This window comes from Jaculus jaculus, chromosome 4 (assembly GCF_020740685.1).
Source record: "Jaculus jaculus isolate mJacJac1 chromosome 4, mJacJac1.mat.Y.cur, whole genome shotgun sequence".
Lineage (NCBI taxonomy): Eukaryota > Metazoa > Chordata > Mammalia > Rodentia > Dipodidae > Jaculus > Jaculus jaculus.
Genome location: NC_059105.1, coordinates 115,954,927 through 115,973,939, shown reverse-complemented (window position 1 = coordinate 115,973,939; position 19,013 = coordinate 115,954,927). Strand labels below are relative to the sequence as shown.

The 19,013-nt window shown below is 43.9% G+C and overlaps 1 protein-coding gene across 1 annotated transcript in view; it reads left to right on the top strand.

Annotated features, from left to right (window-relative positions):
- The window catches only part of Acoxl (acyl-CoA oxidase like), a 396,521-nt gene that overhangs the window by 9,249 nt on the left and 368,259 nt on the right, over positions 1-19,013 (top strand). Inside the window, 8 exon segments of the mRNA XM_045148384.1 lie at positions 1,617-1,700; positions 3,600-3,609; positions 12,136-12,205; positions 12,521-12,561; positions 12,564-12,596; positions 12,599-12,624; positions 18,641-18,710; positions 18,713-18,754. Coding sequence (XP_045004319.1) covers positions 1,617-1,700; positions 3,600-3,609; positions 12,136-12,205; positions 12,521-12,561; positions 12,564-12,596; positions 12,599-12,624; positions 18,641-18,710; positions 18,713-18,754 — 376 coding nt within the window.

Genomic DNA, 19,013 nt, shown 5'->3' with positions numbered 1-19,013 from the left:
GAGCCCTGATGCGAAGCATGAAGCTTGACAGTTTGCTGTTTGATAAAATTAATAATGCTAAGAGAAAAATTGTAAAAACTATGTGAGGGAAAATATGGAATGTGCCTAGTGGGAGAGTTGGAGCTAGTGTGGGAAGTGGGAGTTATCCAAGGAGAGTTGCTGCTGATGGGGCAGTACACACGCACACACACGCACACACACTCTCTCCCTCTCTCTCTTTTATGCTTGTATTATGGAAATACACACATGACACACATGCATACACATATAAGTATGCATAGACTTGTGCATTATGCACATGCATGCAATATAGACACAATAGTCCATGTGCCTAATATATACACAGATATGTTTCCAAACATACAAACGTGAATACACAAACACGGACACATGCACACACACACACAAACACATGAGCAATCTTCACTTTTTTTGAGGTAGGGTCTCACTCTAGCCCAGGCTGACCTGGAATTCACTATGTAGTCTCAGGGTGGCCTTGAACTCACAGTGATTCTCCTACCTCTGCCTCCCAAGTGCTGGGACTAAAGGCGTGTGCCTCCGTGCCCAGTTTGTACTTAAAAAAAATTATTTATTTGACAGACAGAAAATGAGAGAGACAGAGAGAGAGAGAGAGAGAGAGAGGGAAAGAGAGAGAGAGAACGAACGAGTGTGCTAGGGCTTACTGTCTCTGCAAATAAACTACAGATGCATGCACATGCATGTACCACTTTGTGTGTCTCGCTTTACATGGGTACTGGGGAATTGACCTGGGCCATCAGGCTTTGCAAGCAAGTGCCTTTAAATGCTAAGCCATCTCTCCAGCTCGATGCACTGGCTTTGTTGACTGAGTCTCAGAAGTGACTGATCAATGAGAACAAACAACAGGAATTCTCATCATGAATAATCACCATTTTTCTACTGAAGAGGCCAGCACCTTTTTAGGAAATGCTGACTGCCTCAGGCTTTTTACAATGAAACAGCCAGTCTCCTGGTCTTGTCTCCCTTTCTCTGGTGGAGAGGACTGTGCTCATCTTGCTTTGGGACTTGTTGTGTACAGGGAGAGAAAACAGCCAGAAGGGGTGACCAGGACCTCATGGCTTTAAAATCACAAACCAGTTCCAGAGAGGCCTGGAGTTAGAAAGGAAAGTGAAAACTACCGCCTTTCCCATGTCTAAAAGGGTCCTGGATCTTTCCAGTCCTTTACACTCATATCATCATTATTATTGCATGAATGCTTGTCATAAAAGCTAGGCAGACCCTCTGGGCCGTCCATACTGCAGAAGGAACATGCTTGGAGACAAGGGACATATCCTGTGTTCAAATGGTTAAGGCCAAGCAAAATCTGAGAGGACAGGGTGTCTGCCACCATGCTGAAGAAAGCTGATTTTCTCTTGTATAAGGAAAAAACCGTGAATGCTACATGTGAGTGGTCAGAGACCAGAGGCCATATTGAAAGAAGATGAAAATAATTATTTCAAAAGTGTTATATCCTAACTTAAAAATTGGTTTAATTATGTTTTGTTTTAAGTTAAAATGCATGTGTTATTTTAAAATGTGGATTTCAAAGTTCACAAGACCATGAGAAAGCCTTGATGTTGGGTCTGCTATGTTTTCAGGAAGAGAAAAGAAATAATTTTATCAGCAGACTCCTCGTCATCTCAGAATTCCTCGCTATGGTGGACTTGGCCACAAGTGTGAAGGTAAGAAGCACTGACCTTCAGAAATGCCTGCTTTGCACGGTGAGGAGTGACAGTGACTGTGAGCTCTCGGGCTGTTCTGGGGACTATAAAATGGTATTCCTCCTGACTCCCTGCCTTCCTTTTGTACCATTATCATCTGCATCCTGTTTTCACTCAACTTTACTTTTTTTAAATTTTTATTTTTTTTTGAGGTAGGGTTTCACTCTAGCCCAGACTGACCTGCGATTCACTATGTCTTCTCAGGGAAGCCTCAACCTCATGGATATCCTCCTGCCTCTGCCTTTCAAGTGCTGGGATTAAAGGCATGCCCCACCATGCCCAGCTTCAACTTTACTTTTTAAATTCTGTTGATACTTTTTTTTTTCTTTTTGAGACAGCACCCCCTATAACCCAGGCTTGTTTAAACTCCTGTCTCCATCTCCAAAGTGCTGGGATTACAGCTTTGTATCATGTCTGACATCATTTGCTTTGCTTTTATACAGCTTTTATTGCACTTAAATCTATTGAATATTTTAATTTATTTTAATTATATTCAAAAGTGTATAATCGGGGCTGCACTTGCCTGTGAATCCTAAGGACCCCAGTTTGAGGCTCAATTCCCCAGGATCCATGTAAGCCAGATGCACAAGGTGGCACATGCGTCTGGAGTTCATTTGTAGTGGCTGGAGGCCCTGGCGCGCCCATCCTCTCTTTCTCTGCCTCTTTCCCTCTGTATGTTGCTCTCAGATAAATAAATAAAAATAAACTAAAAAAAATTTTTTTTAAAGTGTATAATCAGGGCTGGAGAGATGGCTTAGCGGTTAAGACCTCACCTGTGAAGCCTAAGGATCCCGGTTCCAGGCTGGATTCCCAAGGACCTATGTTAGCTAGATGCACAAGGGGGCGCACAAGTCTGGAGTTCCTTTGCAGTGGCTGGAAGCCCTGACGCGCCCATTCCCTCTCTATCTGCCTCTTTCTCTTGCTCTCTATCCCTCTCAAATAAATAAATACAAGTGAACAAAAAAATTTTTTTTAAAGAAGTGTATAATCGCTGGGTATGGTGGCACATGCCTTTAATCCCAGCATTCGGGAGGAAGGGAGGAAGAGGTAGGAGGATAACTATGAGTTCGAGGCCAGCCTGAGACTACACAGTGAATTCCAGGTCAGTCTGGGCTAGAGTGAAATCCTACCTTGAAAGCCCCTGACCCCCCAAAAGTGTTCTTATTGTTTGTGATTGCCTTTCTACAGTTAGATATTGCCATGATTCATCTGTATTGTTGCACCATTGTCTTCATTAATTAAAACATTTTTAAGCTTTGATTTTGCAGTAATATGCTCACAGAAAGTTGTCAAGATAGTACATATAAACACTTCATCATGTCCCCCAGTGGGGACATCTTGGACAGCTATAATGCAATATAAAATTGGGGAACTGACACTGGTACTGTTAAAGGAAGATAAGGCCTTATTCAGAGTCCACTTGTTTTCATATGCACTCAGGTGTGTATGCAGCTCCATATATAGATTCAGTCATCACCTATGACCAACCTCTGGAAGGATTCCTTCATTGTAAAGAATCCTCCTAGACTGCTCCTGAGGCTGCATCCACCCTTTGCTTCCCCTATGTCTTTTGGCAACTGGTAATCTGACCTTTATTGTCATGGCTTGATCATTTTGAGAATAGTAGAGAACTGGAAATCCATTCCTTTTTTTACTTCTGTATAATATCCTATTGTGTGAATATAAAAAATCATTTATTCATTCAGTTTCTTATGTCTCCAGGATTTTGCTAATGTGGAAAACCCTGCTGTGAATACTCTTGTCCATGTCTGGTATTGAGCAAGGGTCAAAAGATTCCCTTAGGTATTTAACTAGGAATAGGATTGCTAATTATAGGATATGTGGGTGCTTAATGTTGAGTGTAACGTTAGTCTGTTCTGCATTGTGATATGTCAATTCATGTTCTCATCAATAAGTGTGTAATGAGGTCTCATGGATCTGTATTGTCTTCCATCCTTGGAATTCTTAGACTTATCCTTTTTTTCTTTCTTCAAATGAAGAGTGTATAAAATGGCATCTCAGTGTTGTCTTGTTTTGTGTGTCCCAGCAGCACACCAAGGATGGTTGAGTTATTCCAATAGTATTCCAGGTAGGCATGACAGCCATGGCTCAGCGGAGGGTTATTTGTGTGGCCCTGAATATGCCCTATTTTCTATTTTCTTTTTTGGGGGATAGGGATAAACCCAATAGACTGGCCCTTTTTTATGCGAGGGAGCAAGAACAAGATCAAGAGAGAGAGGGAGAGAGAGAATGGGCACGCCAGGGCCTCCAGCCACTGCAAACGAACTCCAGGCCCGTGTGCCCCCATGTGCGCATGTGCGACCTTGTGTGCTTGTGTCACCTCGCGCGTCTAGATAGTCAAACCGGGGTCCTTAGGCTGCACAGGTCAGCACCTTGACCACAAAGCCATCTCTCCAGCCCAATATGCCCTGTTTTTCTTCCCTGCCCCACTGTGTCTGAAAACAAGCCCCATCTTTACATACCTGGTACTGATGTCCCCGAAGGGGAGAGATTACAGATAGAATATGAGGACACAATAATGGGGTACGGGGACTTGGAGGTGAGTCTGTGACTGTAGGTATCCTGTTCCATGCAGATGTTTTCTATGAATAACAATTAGAAGCAGACAGCCGTGAGTGCCATTCTGTGGGGAAGGGAGGGCGTGCCCCTTTGTTACCTCAGCCAGGCAGAGTCTCCTCCCATTTGGATAGGTCAGCTATATCTTTCAGAGAGAGAAGGTCGGTCAACTGCCATGTAGCCATCAGAACCCTTCCTCAGGAATATTTGAGACTCCTTCCAGACCCAGGATCCCCAGTTTGTACTATTACTGTGTGGCCCACCTGCCTTGTCTTTGACTAGCCTCTAGTGGGTTTGAAACATGGTGACCTCTCCACCGGATATGGTAGCTCTTTGGGTGGGGAGCCCACTTCTTGGGTCTCCATGGTCTTACACACTTGATTAGGAATGTTTCAATGGGTGATGTAGCCTGTGGCTTAAGTGGATATAAAGAGCATGCCAATGTGTGGCTCTTCTTAGACCCCAGATCAAACAGCAAACCATACAGAAAAAGTCATGTATCACCTGGGAATATTTTAACACTGGATGTTTGGGGACACCAGAAAATTCATATTATATTTTGGGATGAGGTGATGGTTTTTGAGTTAAACTTCTTAATAAGTCTTGTATGGATGTATAGGAAATGTATGATGGTGAAACAGTATGTTATTGGGAAAAAATTCAGGAAAATGTGTATGTAGGAAAAGAAACACATGGAAGAAACAACTGGAAGGTGAAGCCAGGAGAATTCAAAGCTCACAAGCAGCTAGTCTTCTTTCTTATTTAATTTATTTATTTACAAGGGGAGAAAGAGAGAGAGAGAGAAAGAGAGAGAGAGAGAGAGGAAAGAGAGAGAGAGAAAGGAAGGAAGGAAGAAAGAAAGGAAGGAAGGAAGGAAGGAAGGAAGGAAGGAAGGAAGGAAGGTAGGTAGGAAGGAAGGAAGGAAGGAGAGAGGATGGGTGAGTCAGGGCATTTTACAAACAAACTTCATACACATGTACCACTTTGTGCATCTGGCTTTACTTGGATACTGTGGAATTGAACCCAGGCTGGAAAGCTTTGCAAGCAAGTGCCTTTAACTGCTGAGCCTACTCTCACCACCACTGTAGTCTGAACTTTCCCTTCCTTCATCTGGTTGACACCTACTCATTTTCAGGTTCCAATGGAAGTGTCCTTTTTTCAGGTTAGCCCACTGCAAGGCTATAATTTCACTCTCCATTGTTACCTTATTCTATATATAAATATCTTTTTATGGACAATTCTTACATGTATACATAACATATTTTGATCATAAGCCCTTCCCGTTACTTTCTTTTATCCCCCCTCTCCAATCACCTTTCCACTGAACCTCATCTTTTTTACAACTATTTCTTCTTCTATTTTATTTATTTATTTGCAAGGGGAGAAGGAGGGATGGAGGGAGAGAGAGAGAGGAAAAGAGAAAGAGCGAGAGTGTGAGAGAGGAGTCTGTTTTTTTATTCAATCTGGAACCCCAGCCCATGGAATGATGCTGCCCACATTTCCACCCCAATTAACCCAGTATAGAAACTCCTTAGAATTAATGTCCAGAGGTTTGTTTCTATAGTGATTCTACCTCCTATTAAATTGACAGTCAAGATTAATTATTATAGTGCATTAGCCATAAGGAAGAATGAAGTTCTAATACAAGCTACAATATAGAAGAACCTTGAGGACATTATGGGTAAGTGAAAGAAGCCACAATAGGGGCTGGAAAGACTGCATACTGGTTAAGGCACTTGCCTGCAAAACCAAAGGACCCAGGTTCGATTCCTTAGGACCCACATAAGCTAGTTGCAAAAGGTAATGCATGTGTTTGTAGTTTGTTTGCAGTGGCTGGAATTGTTGGAGTGACCACTGTTCTCTCTCTCTCTCTCTCTCTGCTTCTTTCTCTTGCAAATAAAAATGAAATAAAAATTAAAAAGCCATAATTAAGGAAAAAATATTGAGTACATTCACATGAAACCTACAAATTAGACAATTCTGAGAAAGAAGGTAGACTAGTTGTTGTGAGAGAGACCTGGGGCAGGAAGGACGGGGAGTTACTGTGGCACAGGGCAGAGGTTCTGTGTGGAATAATGAGAAAACTATGGAGCTAGACAGTAGTGGTGGCTGCACAGCCTTGCGAATGTACCCAGTGCCACTGAACTATGCACTTAAAATGAATAAGATGACAAACTTTATTATACCACAGTATAAAAACTGAATTAGAAATTGTTTGCTTCCCTAACGTCAGTCATCTTGGAGATGTTTTCTATGCCCTGTGCTCTTGAGTCTGAGCTAGCGGCGTGGCTGTCTTTTCTGTTGGTGTTGCAGATCTGTGCCCATGGGGAGCGCACATGGTGTGCTGAAGTCAACTCCTGCAAGCGCTGGTGCGACAGGATCTTTAGATCCCCCACTGACCCAAGAACAGCTGGTAGCCCTGCTTTTATCCTAAGCTGGCCAGAGAGGGCCATCATCTTCATCTAGTGAGTCATCTCTACTTTGTGTGCCTAAGCCTCTTTTCTCTCTTCCCACAGCTTTATATTTATTCAGCGGCTCTGAATTTCTCCGGGTGCATTCAGTGGACAAACACTGTCTTACTACGTGCAGCCACGTTTTGGCAGGGCTGGGCTGGCTGAGGGAGATTCACATCCTTGGGTGAGAACAACAATAGTGAGGTGTTTTAGAAAGGCGCCTTTAATCCCAGCACTCGGGAAGCAGAGGTAAGAGGATCATGGTGAGTTCAAGGCCACCCTGAGACTACATAGTGAATTACAGGTCAGCCTGGGTTAGAATGAAACCCTACCTTGAAAAACCAAAAAAAAAAAAAAAAAAAAAAAAGGGACTTTCGTCCCTGGAGGCCTTGAATTTCCTCCCATTCCAGTGTTAAGAGCCAGTCCAAGGTCTTCTGCCAAGAATATGGCTCCAATCTGGGAAGATGCTGAGTCTAAAAGAAATGCAACTCCCTTCCTTCCTCTCCTCCTTTCCCTCCCTCCCTCCCTCCTTCCTTCTTTCCTTCCTTCCCTTTCTTGTTGATAGGATCTTATTGGTACTTAGTGCTATTGAACTGCTTTCTCATCCTCTTCTTGTTTCTTATTTATGTATTTATTATTTGCAAGCAGAAAGAAATACAGAGAAGAGAGACAGATAATGGGTGCACCAGGACCTGCAGCCATTGCAAACAAACTGCAGATGCATGTGCCACTTTGTGCATCTGGCTTTGTGTGGTTACTGGGGAATCAGTCGAACCTGGGTGGTTAGGTTGTGCTGGCAAGTGCTGAGCCATCTCCCCAGCCTTCTTATAAGGGTTAGACTTTGCATTAGTTCCTTTTGTATTGCTGTGACCCACACACCTGGCAGGAAAGGAAGGAAAGATTCATTTTGGTTCGTCGTTTCAGTTTGTCACGGCAAGGAAGGCGTGGTAGAGCAGCTCAGTTCATACGTCACAGCAGAGCAGGAAATAGAGAGCAAGAACAGGAAGTGGGCAGGGTAAACATACTCCCAAGGTTCAATCCTCAGTGACCTACTTCTTCCAGTTAAGTGCCACCCCCCAAGGTTTCCAGAACTTTTCCAAATGTTGCCACTAGCTGGAGACCAAGTATTCACTACAGAAGCCAGCGGAGGAACATTTCTGACGCAGAACATAAGAGGCATCTAAGCCCTCCAGTGGGATCATTTCCAAGTACCATTAGTAGGATTTCCAAGTCATGGTCCTGGCCTGTACCTGCCTGTAGCTTTGGTTTCCTATTTTGTCATGGTGCTGTTGATTCTGCTGATGCTCATTCATAGGCTGTGTACAGATACAGGTGAGTGGTGCCCAAGAGGAGCTCCTGCCCCTCCTGGTATGTAGCAGGAACTTGGCGCTACTTAGTACTACTGTAACCTTCTGCCCTGTGGCCAGGAGCCTTGCTTATTAGTTTTCTAGGTAGCAGCTGCATTGGTGGGTTGAGGTGAAATCAACTTGCATTCCTGCTCTAGTTGACCAGAATTGTCTTCTCATCACCATTTGGAAGTGGCCACTGTGCCAAGGCTCATCATTTGCCCGCTTTGGCTGTCTTGACTGCAGACCAAACCCTTAGGTCTCTCCAGGGATGGCCTCTAGAGGTTGCTGCCTGCCCTGTGGGTGGGGCGGGCTGGGGTTATTTCCTCATATGGCTGGAGTTGCAGAGCAGCCTTTTCTGGACTGGTGAGAAAGGAGATGAATCCAAACTGGGTGCGTGTTTCACGTTAATTTCCATGAGGTTCCTCACTTTTAAACTCCTTATCACCGATTTTCCCAGTCTGGCTTAGAGCCAATGGATGTCTCAGTGTTCTGTTCCCTGAGAAGTGCTGCAAGCTGGACAATGGGCAGTGATGACAGCGGTGGGCCAGTGTCCTTTTGCCAGGACACTGTGAATGAATCTTCTGTCAAGTTCATCATCTTCATCTCAGCATCTTCTCCTCCCTGGTTCCTCCCACTTCCTCTTGCAAGCTCCTGCACCAAAATGAATGCGCTTCCCTCTACACAGTGACTCAGGCCGCACACCAAATGTCTTGGAGCACTGCTTCTTCTCTCAAGTCCATCCCATCTCATCTATCTCCAGAGTCTGTGCTGAGTTCCTCTAAGTTCCTCCGGGTTGACACTGTATTCTGAGCTGCTTGGCTCCTTTTCTCTGTCTGGGCAGGGCTGTGCCCTCATGGGAGACACCAGCTGGAGGTGCGTCAGGCCAGAGGAGAGTTGCTTAGGATCCCATGTGCTCATCCTGTCTGGCCTTGCTGTATTACCTGAGACTGGCTTTTGCGAGGGGAAAATCCCCATATTTTACCTGATTGTGTGGGTTGGGGTCACACTGCAGCCATCTGTAAATTGGTGCAGCTTGCTGTAAATATACAGACACACTCACCTCCCCCCAGACTCTTGCTAATGTATCTGGAAAATGGAAGTTCTCAAAATATGGATGAAAACACCACCAGCGTTTTTACTTCCTTTCTAAGGAGGTATAAATGATTTAATGATTTAAAATCTAGAAAAGAAATATATTGTAAAGAATAAATTAGCCACGAGCCAAAGAGATTTGTGGGTGGAAAATTAGTTTGAGTAAAATATTGTTTTTCAAACTACTTTTTGGAGTCAGGCTTTGATTCCCCAGTGTCCACACGGAGCACATTTAGATTGTCCTTTTTCTGTGTGTGCACTGGTGAGTGGATGAGCCCCTCACCTTACATGTATAATCAACCTGGAATTAAGTTCCTGGAATGCCACCTCGTCAACACCTTTAAACACCTAAACTGCTCTGACATCAGACAGGCAAATTTCACCAGTCAATGCTGACCCAGGAAGTGCTTTAAATTAAGAAGATCCTAAAGTATCTTGATTACTCAGCCCTTTTCTGTAGAACCATTGAGGTTCTCCAAATCACATTACCAGTTGCAGTATGGGAAAGCGGAATCAATTCAAATGGTGCATGTCCTTCCCTTCTAAGTCTAGTTTAAAAACAAAAACAAAGACAATATTTGCTCCACGCCTTTAATTCCAGCACTAGGGAGGCAGAGGTAGGAGGATTGTGGCCACCCTGAGACTACATAGTGAGTTCCAGATGAGCCTGAGATAGTGAGACCCTACCTCAGAAAATAACAACAACAAAAAGAAAATACTTTAGAAGAGAGAATAGTTGGAAAGAAGAAGTTGGAAGGTGATGGAGGATGGGAGACAAAAGAATATAATGGGAGGGGATTATGATCAAAATACATTATGTACATATATGAAAATTGTTAATAAGGTTAAAAACCAGAGCTGTAGAGATTGCTTAGTGGTTAAGGCTCTTGCCTGCAAAGTCTAAGGACCCATAAAGATGCAGAACATCTTAGGCCAGTGAACTCCAACTTCAGGTCCTTGTCCAAGTTATCAAAGATTGAAAATGTGGATTCAGAGAAGGATAAACTATGAATTATAAGATTTATTTTAGGGAGAGTTAGGAGGAAAAGCAAAGCAAGAAAGCCCAAGCAGGAAGGAGGAGGGGAGATGGGAGAAAATATCCCTTACATCTCTGGGAAGAATTCTGTGGGGAAGCAAAGCCAGAAAGTGCCCAAGCAGCAGCAGGAAAGTGCCCAGGCAGAAAGTGCCCAGCTGAGAAGAGGGAGGGGAGACTGAGAAGAGAAGAGAAGAGAAGGGAAGAAAAGAAAAGAAAAGAAAAGAAAAAAGAAAAGAAGGAGCGAGCTAAGAGAGTGGTAAGGGGCCAAGAGAGCACATACATGGCTCAGGTCACTTACATGGATCAAATATCCAGTTAGGTTGAGCCTCGTCATCAAAGTGAGGTGTGTAAAGGAGGAACCTGATTGGATGGTGGGCTCAAGAGGCTGACTCAGGAAGGGCCAGCCCCTAGGTGTGCTAAGCCCAGGAAAGGTTAAGAAAGAAGGAAAGAAGCAGGAAGTAGTTGCTAGAGTTGATGCTTGTAGCCATCTTGGATGAGATTGGAGCACACATGGATTCTAGTCCTGATAGGGCAGACAAGGTGTCACCCATGCTTCCATGGGCCAATACCTAGCTAACTACCTATTAGAAAAAAAGTCTTATCACCTGTATGTTGGTTTCATCCAACAGCTCATGGTGGCATGGCCACCATGTGCTCCACGTCTATCCTTCCAGGTTCTAAAGCTTCCCATCCCTAGTGGCTCACCTGGGTCTCCTGACGGCCACTTGAAATGGACTCATACAGATCTGGGCTTCATCCCTGGAGCCATCCGTGTGGCAAAGGGTATGGGTCACAGACCCACCATCCTACCCACCAATCACCTGGCCTATTCCAGGGAAGGCTTCCAGAGGAAAATGGGACCGTGGTTAAGAGAAGGAAGGAATGCTGATCTGAGACGGGAGCACATCCACATACTTCTGTTCTCCTGTCCCGGTGTTCAGTCGTCCTGCTCCTTGCACATGGCACTGTTTTGCATACTGCCTGCTCTTCCCTCTCCTTCCACTTTTTCTCCCCTCCTCTTCCTCTCGGTCTCCCTTTCCTCTGTCCCCTTCCTCTTCGTCCATGTCAGCAACACTTTACCAGAGATCACAAACTGTCAGGCAAAGTGCTTGGCAGTAAATTCTCATTCAATCTCTGTGGTAGTGTTATGAAGTGTGTAGACCAGCTTGGAGATGATCCTCTGCCCTTCCTTCTTTCTCAGTGTGTGGCCTTGGACAAGTTGATTTCTTCTCTAAGCCCCAGCTTCTACTGTCAAATAGGCATGATGATGTTTTTCTCAAAATATTGTTGTGGAACTCATCAAACAGGCATGCTCAGCAGTCACTCCGTTTGTCAGATAAGGAAAGAGAGGCTCTATGTCATTAGTCCAAGATCTCACACCCAGTAGCAGCTGAACAGGGACTGGAGTCGAGGCTGTCTCATCTCACATGGTTTCTTACTTTACACACTTGTCGTCTCATCTCTACCATCTGCCTTCCTGTGCTCTGGCTGTTCCTCATGGCAGGGTTCTCCTTTGCACACTGTGCTCAGAGTCTCATATCGTTGTACTCACACTACGTTACATGTCTTCCACATTCAAGGCACTAAGCTAGGTCCTGAGAAGACAAGTTTAGAACAGTCGCTTGATGAACTGGGCATCCTTGAGGACGGGGGACTGGTTCTCTGTCAAGGTGGGGGTGGCAGCTCTAAGAGGAATCCTTGCACTATGTGTGTAGAAAGCGACTGGAGCTGGTCATGTAGTGGAAGAGGAGGGTGTGGTAACTTGCTCCCTGTGGGCCCTAGGTGAAGCACAAGGAACATGGAGTTTGACCACTGGGTTTAGTTGTGGTTAAGCTGCTGACTACTGCTGATAATGGTTGGTCTTGTCCTTGTTTCTAGTGTGGAGTCAGTTATTTTTGTATTTGGTGGCATACTCAGTAGTCTTGGGAGCCCTGGACATATTGCCAAATGGTTGCATCCATTCCAGCCATGGTGAATACCTTAATAGACAATTTTTTTGATGAAAAGTTTTAAAACTACACAGCAGTTGTGTGTATTTTTGAATAAAAAGAATATAAAACAGAGTTGAGGTTTGCAAAAACCTTGTCACACAGAATTTTATGACCATCTTTTAAAATATTGTGTTGTGTCTGTCATACATATTCATGTTAGGTGTCATCAGGCTAAATTTTATAATTGTCTTCAACCATCCTCCTCTTTCTCACTAATGTAGTTAGTGGTCTGAAAGGTCTGCAGTTGGAGACCATCTGACTAATTCTCTTCTACATCTGCTGAACTCCAGGAGCTGAAGCACACCGGGATGTTTGCAATGACAGAGAGGGGCACGGGAGCAACGTGAAAGGGATCCTGACTAAGCTACCTTTGACCTCGCTGCTCAGGTGAGGAGTCACCTGTACAGAACATATATCTTTCCTCCCGAGCCCAGTTTTATACCCTGTGCATGTGCTCTGGCTGAGAAGCTCAGGTTCAGAACAATGTCTAAGTGTTTAGAGGAGGTGGACATGAGCTCAGCCTTCCGGAGTAACAGCAGCTAACACTGACATAGTACCTGCCACCCACTGAACACCACTCCAAGCTCTGTACATATTCACTCCTGAGTTAATCCTTGTAATAATCCCATATGAGCAGCACCACATACACCATGTTGTCCTTTCCAACAGTAGCAGGTAGAGGAGGTGAGGAGATGGACTTGCTGGCATTCTCCGCTGCACAGGTCAGCATGCCTACAGCTGGAACTTCCTTATCAGGAGCCAAGTGTTCCATGCTGACACATTTGTCCCACAGTATCTATGGGGACTGCTTCCAGGAACCAGCATGGATACCAAACTCCACAGATGCTCAAGTCCCTTACATTTGCATGTAACTTCCATTGATCTTCCTATATACGTTAAATCTCTAGATGACTTATCATATCTAATACAATGTAAATGTTATACAAATAGTTGTTAAACTTTATCACGAGGCTGGGGAGGTGGCTCAGTGTATGAAGTGCTTGCCACTTAAGCTTCAGTACCTCAGTTAGACTCTAGACCCCACAGAAAAATCCAGAAGCCAAGGAGGGCTTCTCAATCCCAGCATGCTGATGATGAGGTGGAAGGCAGAGACAGAAGACTTCCTGGATGCTTGCTGAAAGCATTGCAAAGAACAGCAGCAGCGTGAGACTCAGAGAAACCCTGCCTCTAACATGGTGGAAAGACAATGACAGACCTAAAAGTTGCTCTCTGACCTCTATATTTGTGTCATGGCACATGTGCATCCACACTTACATGGGCAGATGCCCACAAATGAATATATATGTACACAGATATATACAAAGAAAAAAAATTAAAAATACAAAACTGTATCATTTAGGGAATGATGACAAGAAAGAATGTTTGTAGGTCATCAGTATAGTCACAATTAAAAAACTTCTCAATCTACAGTTGATTGAATCCAAAGATATATAACCCATAGGCTATATTATATATTTTAACCATGACTAGCTGTGTTGTGTTAACTCTTCCTAGGAAAATGTGAACCAATATGTATTCATCCCAGATAAGGCACTGACAATAGACCAAAGAAAGAATTCTACCAAATCTAGCTTAATAAGCCAGTAAGTCATTTGAGTTACTCATGTAATGGGATATACTTTTGAACCAATGAATTTAATTGGGTTACTATGGAAAGCAGTATTGCTGAAAGGTTTCTTACAGAAAAGCATGGATGAATCAAGGCTGGAGGTCAGGGAATGAACTGCAGACATCACTGCTTATAGGAGAGTTTCTCTTCCCAAGCAGTTCTTATTTCTTATTTATGAGAGAGAGAGAGAGAGAGAGAGAGAGAGAGAGAGAGAGAGAGAGAGAGAGAGAGAGAGATAGATGCACCAGGGCCTCCAGCCACTGCAAATGAACTCCAGATACATGCACCTCCTTGAGCATCTGTCTTTCGTAGATCCTGGGGAATCAAATGGAGGTCCTTTGGCTTTGCAGGCAAACACCTTAACCACTAAGCCATCTCTCCAGCCCTCTTAATTCTTATATAGCCCCCGGGAAGGGCCTTGTGAATCTTGTGCATTTCAGGAGCTTTGCGTGGCTTGTTGAGTTGTTTCATTCTGAGTCTCATTTACTGTCTGTGCCTTAAAAGAGCTATGTTTTGGACTGGAGAGATGACCTAGTGGTTAAGGCGCTTGCTTGCAAAGCCAAAGGACTCGGGTTTAAGTCCCTAGGACCCACGTAAGCCAAGATGTACTTTTACTACAAGTGACGAAATTCAGTATTTTTTCCCTTCTATTTCTTTCCTTTCTTTTTCTTCTCCTGGTTATTCTTTCTTTCTTTTCCTTCTCATTAATTAAATACATTTTGGCCAAGATTTTGTAAGGAGATGTGAACCACAATGGGTCATAAACAAGGCAATGTGGAAACCCTACTTTGTAGCGTCCTACCTGAGCCTCTAGCAGTGACTTGCCCCTGAATCAATAAAGCAAGCAAAATATATTTAGCTCACCATCTTTATAGTTTCTCATTTGATACTGAGTATTTCTAAGGACTGCAAAGAGTTAAGTAAAATTTGATGTTCTTTCTACAAATAAGTCTGCAAATTTGTGTGTGTGTGTGTGTGTGTGTGTGTGTGTGTGTGGTCATATATGTGAGTATGGGTGGCCTCGAACTCACAGTGGTCTACCTACCTCTACCTCCTGAGTGCTGGGATTAAAGGCATGAGCCACTATGCCTAGCTTAGAACTGGATATTTTTTAGCAGATTTTTTTGACTGATGAGTGCTAATTGGAGATGGCCAATGTTTAGAATGTCATTCAGGTGACAATTGTACCTGAGAATGGTTTACCTCTGTCCCAAAGTTAATTCTCCACACTAGCCAATGATATCCAAGGGCACAGTAAGAACAAGCACTCGCTGTGTGCTGAGTCACCTGCGTCCCTGGGAGTGAGTGTGCATTCCTCCCCAGCACGGCTCCTTGCACACAGCACTGAGCGGCTCCTGATACTCGAGGGCATAGGTGCCGGGCACTACGTGAAACACTCTATAAGTAACATTTAGCAAATGTTGTTGTCCCTGTTTTGTAGATGGGGAAACTGAGGCTCACAGAAGCTAAGAAGCTGACTATGGTAGTGTGATGAATGAGCAAGTCCTAGCTTCAAGTGGAACTGTTTTTGTGTGGCTCTCCTACAGGCAATGGTCTGTTGACCTGGCATCTTTTGAATTTTGCCAAGTTTTAATTTCTCCAAGCTGTGCTGCTGAGGCCACCTTGCTATTATTAATGGGAGAGGAACCATCCATAGTTTTTATTTGTTTGTTTCTTCTTATAATGCTTTTGTTTTCACAAGATGATTTCCTATGTTGGTCCCATCTCCCCACGCAGCAGAAGTGATTTAGCTACCTGATGTGCCTTGGCAGCTGCCGTGTTCTGACAGGGGAGTTGCAGAGCTGCATTCGTAATGACGAGGGGCTCGGGTGAGCATGCTGTCTCCCGTGGGTGTGGGAGAGAAAACCAGCCCACCGTAAACACACTCCCCTGGGTCCTGGCAGGGCGAGGTCTGGACTTCTTCCTTTGCTGAATTCTGGTTCCCTCTTTGTTCCTCTTTGATAATGTTTGAGCATATCAAATGGATCTGCCCTCCCTGAAAGTCTGTAAAATCTCCTATAGTTTTTGGTTATTCGTTGCTGTGGGTTAGTTCTTTTGTTTTTATTTGCAGGGGCTGGATTATTCAGTGGTATGAACAGCTGAGATGTAGGGGAGTTTTATTTATTTATTTATAAAATATATTTTACATATTGATTTGAGAGAAAGAGGGACACACACACACACACACACAGAGAGAGAGAGAGAGAGAGAGAGAGAGAGAGAGAGAGAATGGACATGCCAGGGCCTGCAGCCACTGCAAATGAACTCCAGACCCATGTGCCCCTTCTGCATCTGGCTAACTTGGGTCCTGAAGAGTCGAACTGGGATCCTTTGTCTTTGCAGGCAAACACCTTAACCACTAAGCCTTCTCTTCAGCCCGGGAGTTTTATTTTTGTACTCTATGTTAGTTAGCAAAATTAAATGAGGTTATGAGCTCTCTGGCCAAACCCTTTCTTATTTTTATTTTTTCACCCTTTTGTGGTGCTTGAAACTCTGACCATTTTGCTGCTTTTCAACAGATAACTATAATAGTAACCAGCACACATGCTGCACATTATTTAGGTACCGTTTTAACTCCAGTATCTTGGCTGATGCAAACTTTCCACATCAAGTATCTTGGCCCGAAGTGACAAATCTCCTTCCCAGAGTGTATCGGATGCGTCCAGAGTCAGGACGTGCGGCCTCTTGCCCTCTCCTCCATCTCAGAGACTTTCTCTGCCCGGCCAGTGCTCTCTAGACGTCCCTGGAGGTAGCACCCCTCGCCCACACAGACAGAGTGTCTTATTGTTATTGTTTCCCCTTGCGTGCAGATTGGAGTGCCCTTTCTCCTTGAGAAGTCCTGGCTGGCCTGATAAGACAAGGCAGTCTCCAGAGACCTCGCTTAAACAGACTCAGCTCGTCCATGTACTTTCTGAAAAGCCCCTACATATGTTAAAACTTTCCTTGTACAAACACATGTCAGGGAATGTTTTCTTAGGCCTCAAGGCTGTGGTTCTTGGCTGGGGGGAAGCATAGTCTATATGCTTCATAATCTGAAATCTGAGATAACCTTTGTGTGATCAATAGCATGTTGGTTTAGTTTAGCCACATCTTCCATATTGTCAACTCCACTTAAACAGCCAGCTCCGCTTTCTGCCATTTTCTCTAGGCTCCTGACCCATCGCAAGTATCTGCTCTTAGAGTTGGCAGTGGGGTTTGTCCCTCCTTGGCAAGAGGTTTAAGGGAAGGCCTTGTCATGAGCAAGATTGGGGAGATCCAAGATGTAAAAGGTAGCATTTCCATAGGCACTCTTGCAGTGGCTCCCAGGAAATAGAGAAAAGAAGACTGGGTTTTGGAGAGACTGAAGATTCCATGCTTCTCTGCAACGAGTGTTAGTGTCAGAATGTTCGGAGCAGAATCTTTGCCATGTTAGAGACCAACTGCATGGCCCATTCTAAGATTCTCTCTGCAGAGGATTCTCATTTACAAGGGCTTCTGTCAGGGCTTCAGTACACGACACTTTTTGAATGGGGCGAGGGGGTGCTTTATTCATTATGTTTATAGGCTGGCAAAGTGCAACAGCAGGTTCTGAAACAACCATTGAAAGGCTTTAATGGGTGGTTTTTAAAAATCCAAATTATTTGGGCTGATAGTCTAAGCTGTGGTGAGAATACGTCACAGTTGCCTATTTGTCTTGTTTGCACCAAAGAATGGTTTTGGTCTCTAAATAGTTTATGAATCTGTTGGTTTGTTGCTGTTTAAACAAAGTTCTCATCATGGGTGTAACGTCATCCAGGGCTCACGTAATGGTGCAGTGATTGAGAAGTAACAAGTTTTCTCAGAGGCGATAAGACAAGATGAATCACACAGATGTGTACTCTGGAAAAATCCAATCAGGGCCACCAGTAATTGGTTGTTCCCTCCTTTAAGTGGAGCCTCAGGAGTGAGGTGTTTTGGGGTAAGAGTTGTATAGAAAGCCAAATAGAATATACCTGGGCTTGTAAAGTTTATTAAAATTTTTATTTCTTATTTATTTGTGTGAGACAGAAAGCAAGAGTGAGAGCAAGCGAGAGAGAGAGAAAGAGAAAGAGAGAGAGAGAGAGAGAGAGAGAGACAGACAGACAGACTAGGGATTGAACCTGTATTCTTGTGCCAAACAAATGTTTTACCATGGAGATATATCCCTATCTCTTTATTTTGAGAGCTTTGCTAAGTTTCCCAGACATGCTTGAGCTCACTATGTAGCTTAGGCTGGCCTTGAACTGAGGCCTTGAACTGCCTCAGCCTTCTGAACAGCTGGGATTTGGGCCTATGTTATTATTTAAGGTCATTGTAGGAGTTTTGGTGTTAGATTCTTTAAAGGTAAAAACTTCAGTATGAAGGAGAGAGAGAGAGAGAGAAGCGGGGAGAGAGAAGGGAGGGGAGAGAGAGGCCATTAATTGAAAAAAGAAAAGACTTTATGTATTAAAACCTGGCAGGCTTAACCAAACAGCATATATCAGCCCTCCATGATTGAAAAGAGAGACTGAGGAGTGAATGAGTGAAAATTGGCCAGTTCTCTTCCTGATTGGATTAAACAAAAATAACTTTAATTTCCAGTCATTTTCAAAGTGAAGGTGGAAGGGAAATCTGTGTGTTGGATGATAGAATAGTGCAAGGTTGAGCCAGCCACTTCCCAGCTGTCTCTGAAATCTGCACGATGCACGTTGCCTTCTAGGGTATTCTCTGCGGTGAGCCGAGTGGTTGACACAGCCATGTGGAGGGAAACACTGTGGCTTTGCTCTCTTGCTACAGGAGTTTATAATTGACACACCGTGTGAGGATGCCCAGAAGATGTACATTGGAAATGCTCTGTATGGGAATTATCAGCCGTCTTTGCCCAGCTCATCATAAATGGAAGTTCTCAAGGTTTGTGACCAATGTAGAAAACTAGAATTATATTATTACTGTTTTATATTGAGTCCTTACCACTGAAGATAAGCTTCATAGTGCTGTTTTCATATTGTAGAAACATGTAGTTATTCACTTTCTCTTCTACGGAGAAATGTTGGTAAAATTTGTCATTATATTGACATTACTCACCATTTTGTGCAGTGCACAGTAACAAAAATGAAAGCATATGGGGGACAAAATAATCATATAGTGCTCCAAGAAATGAATAATGGCT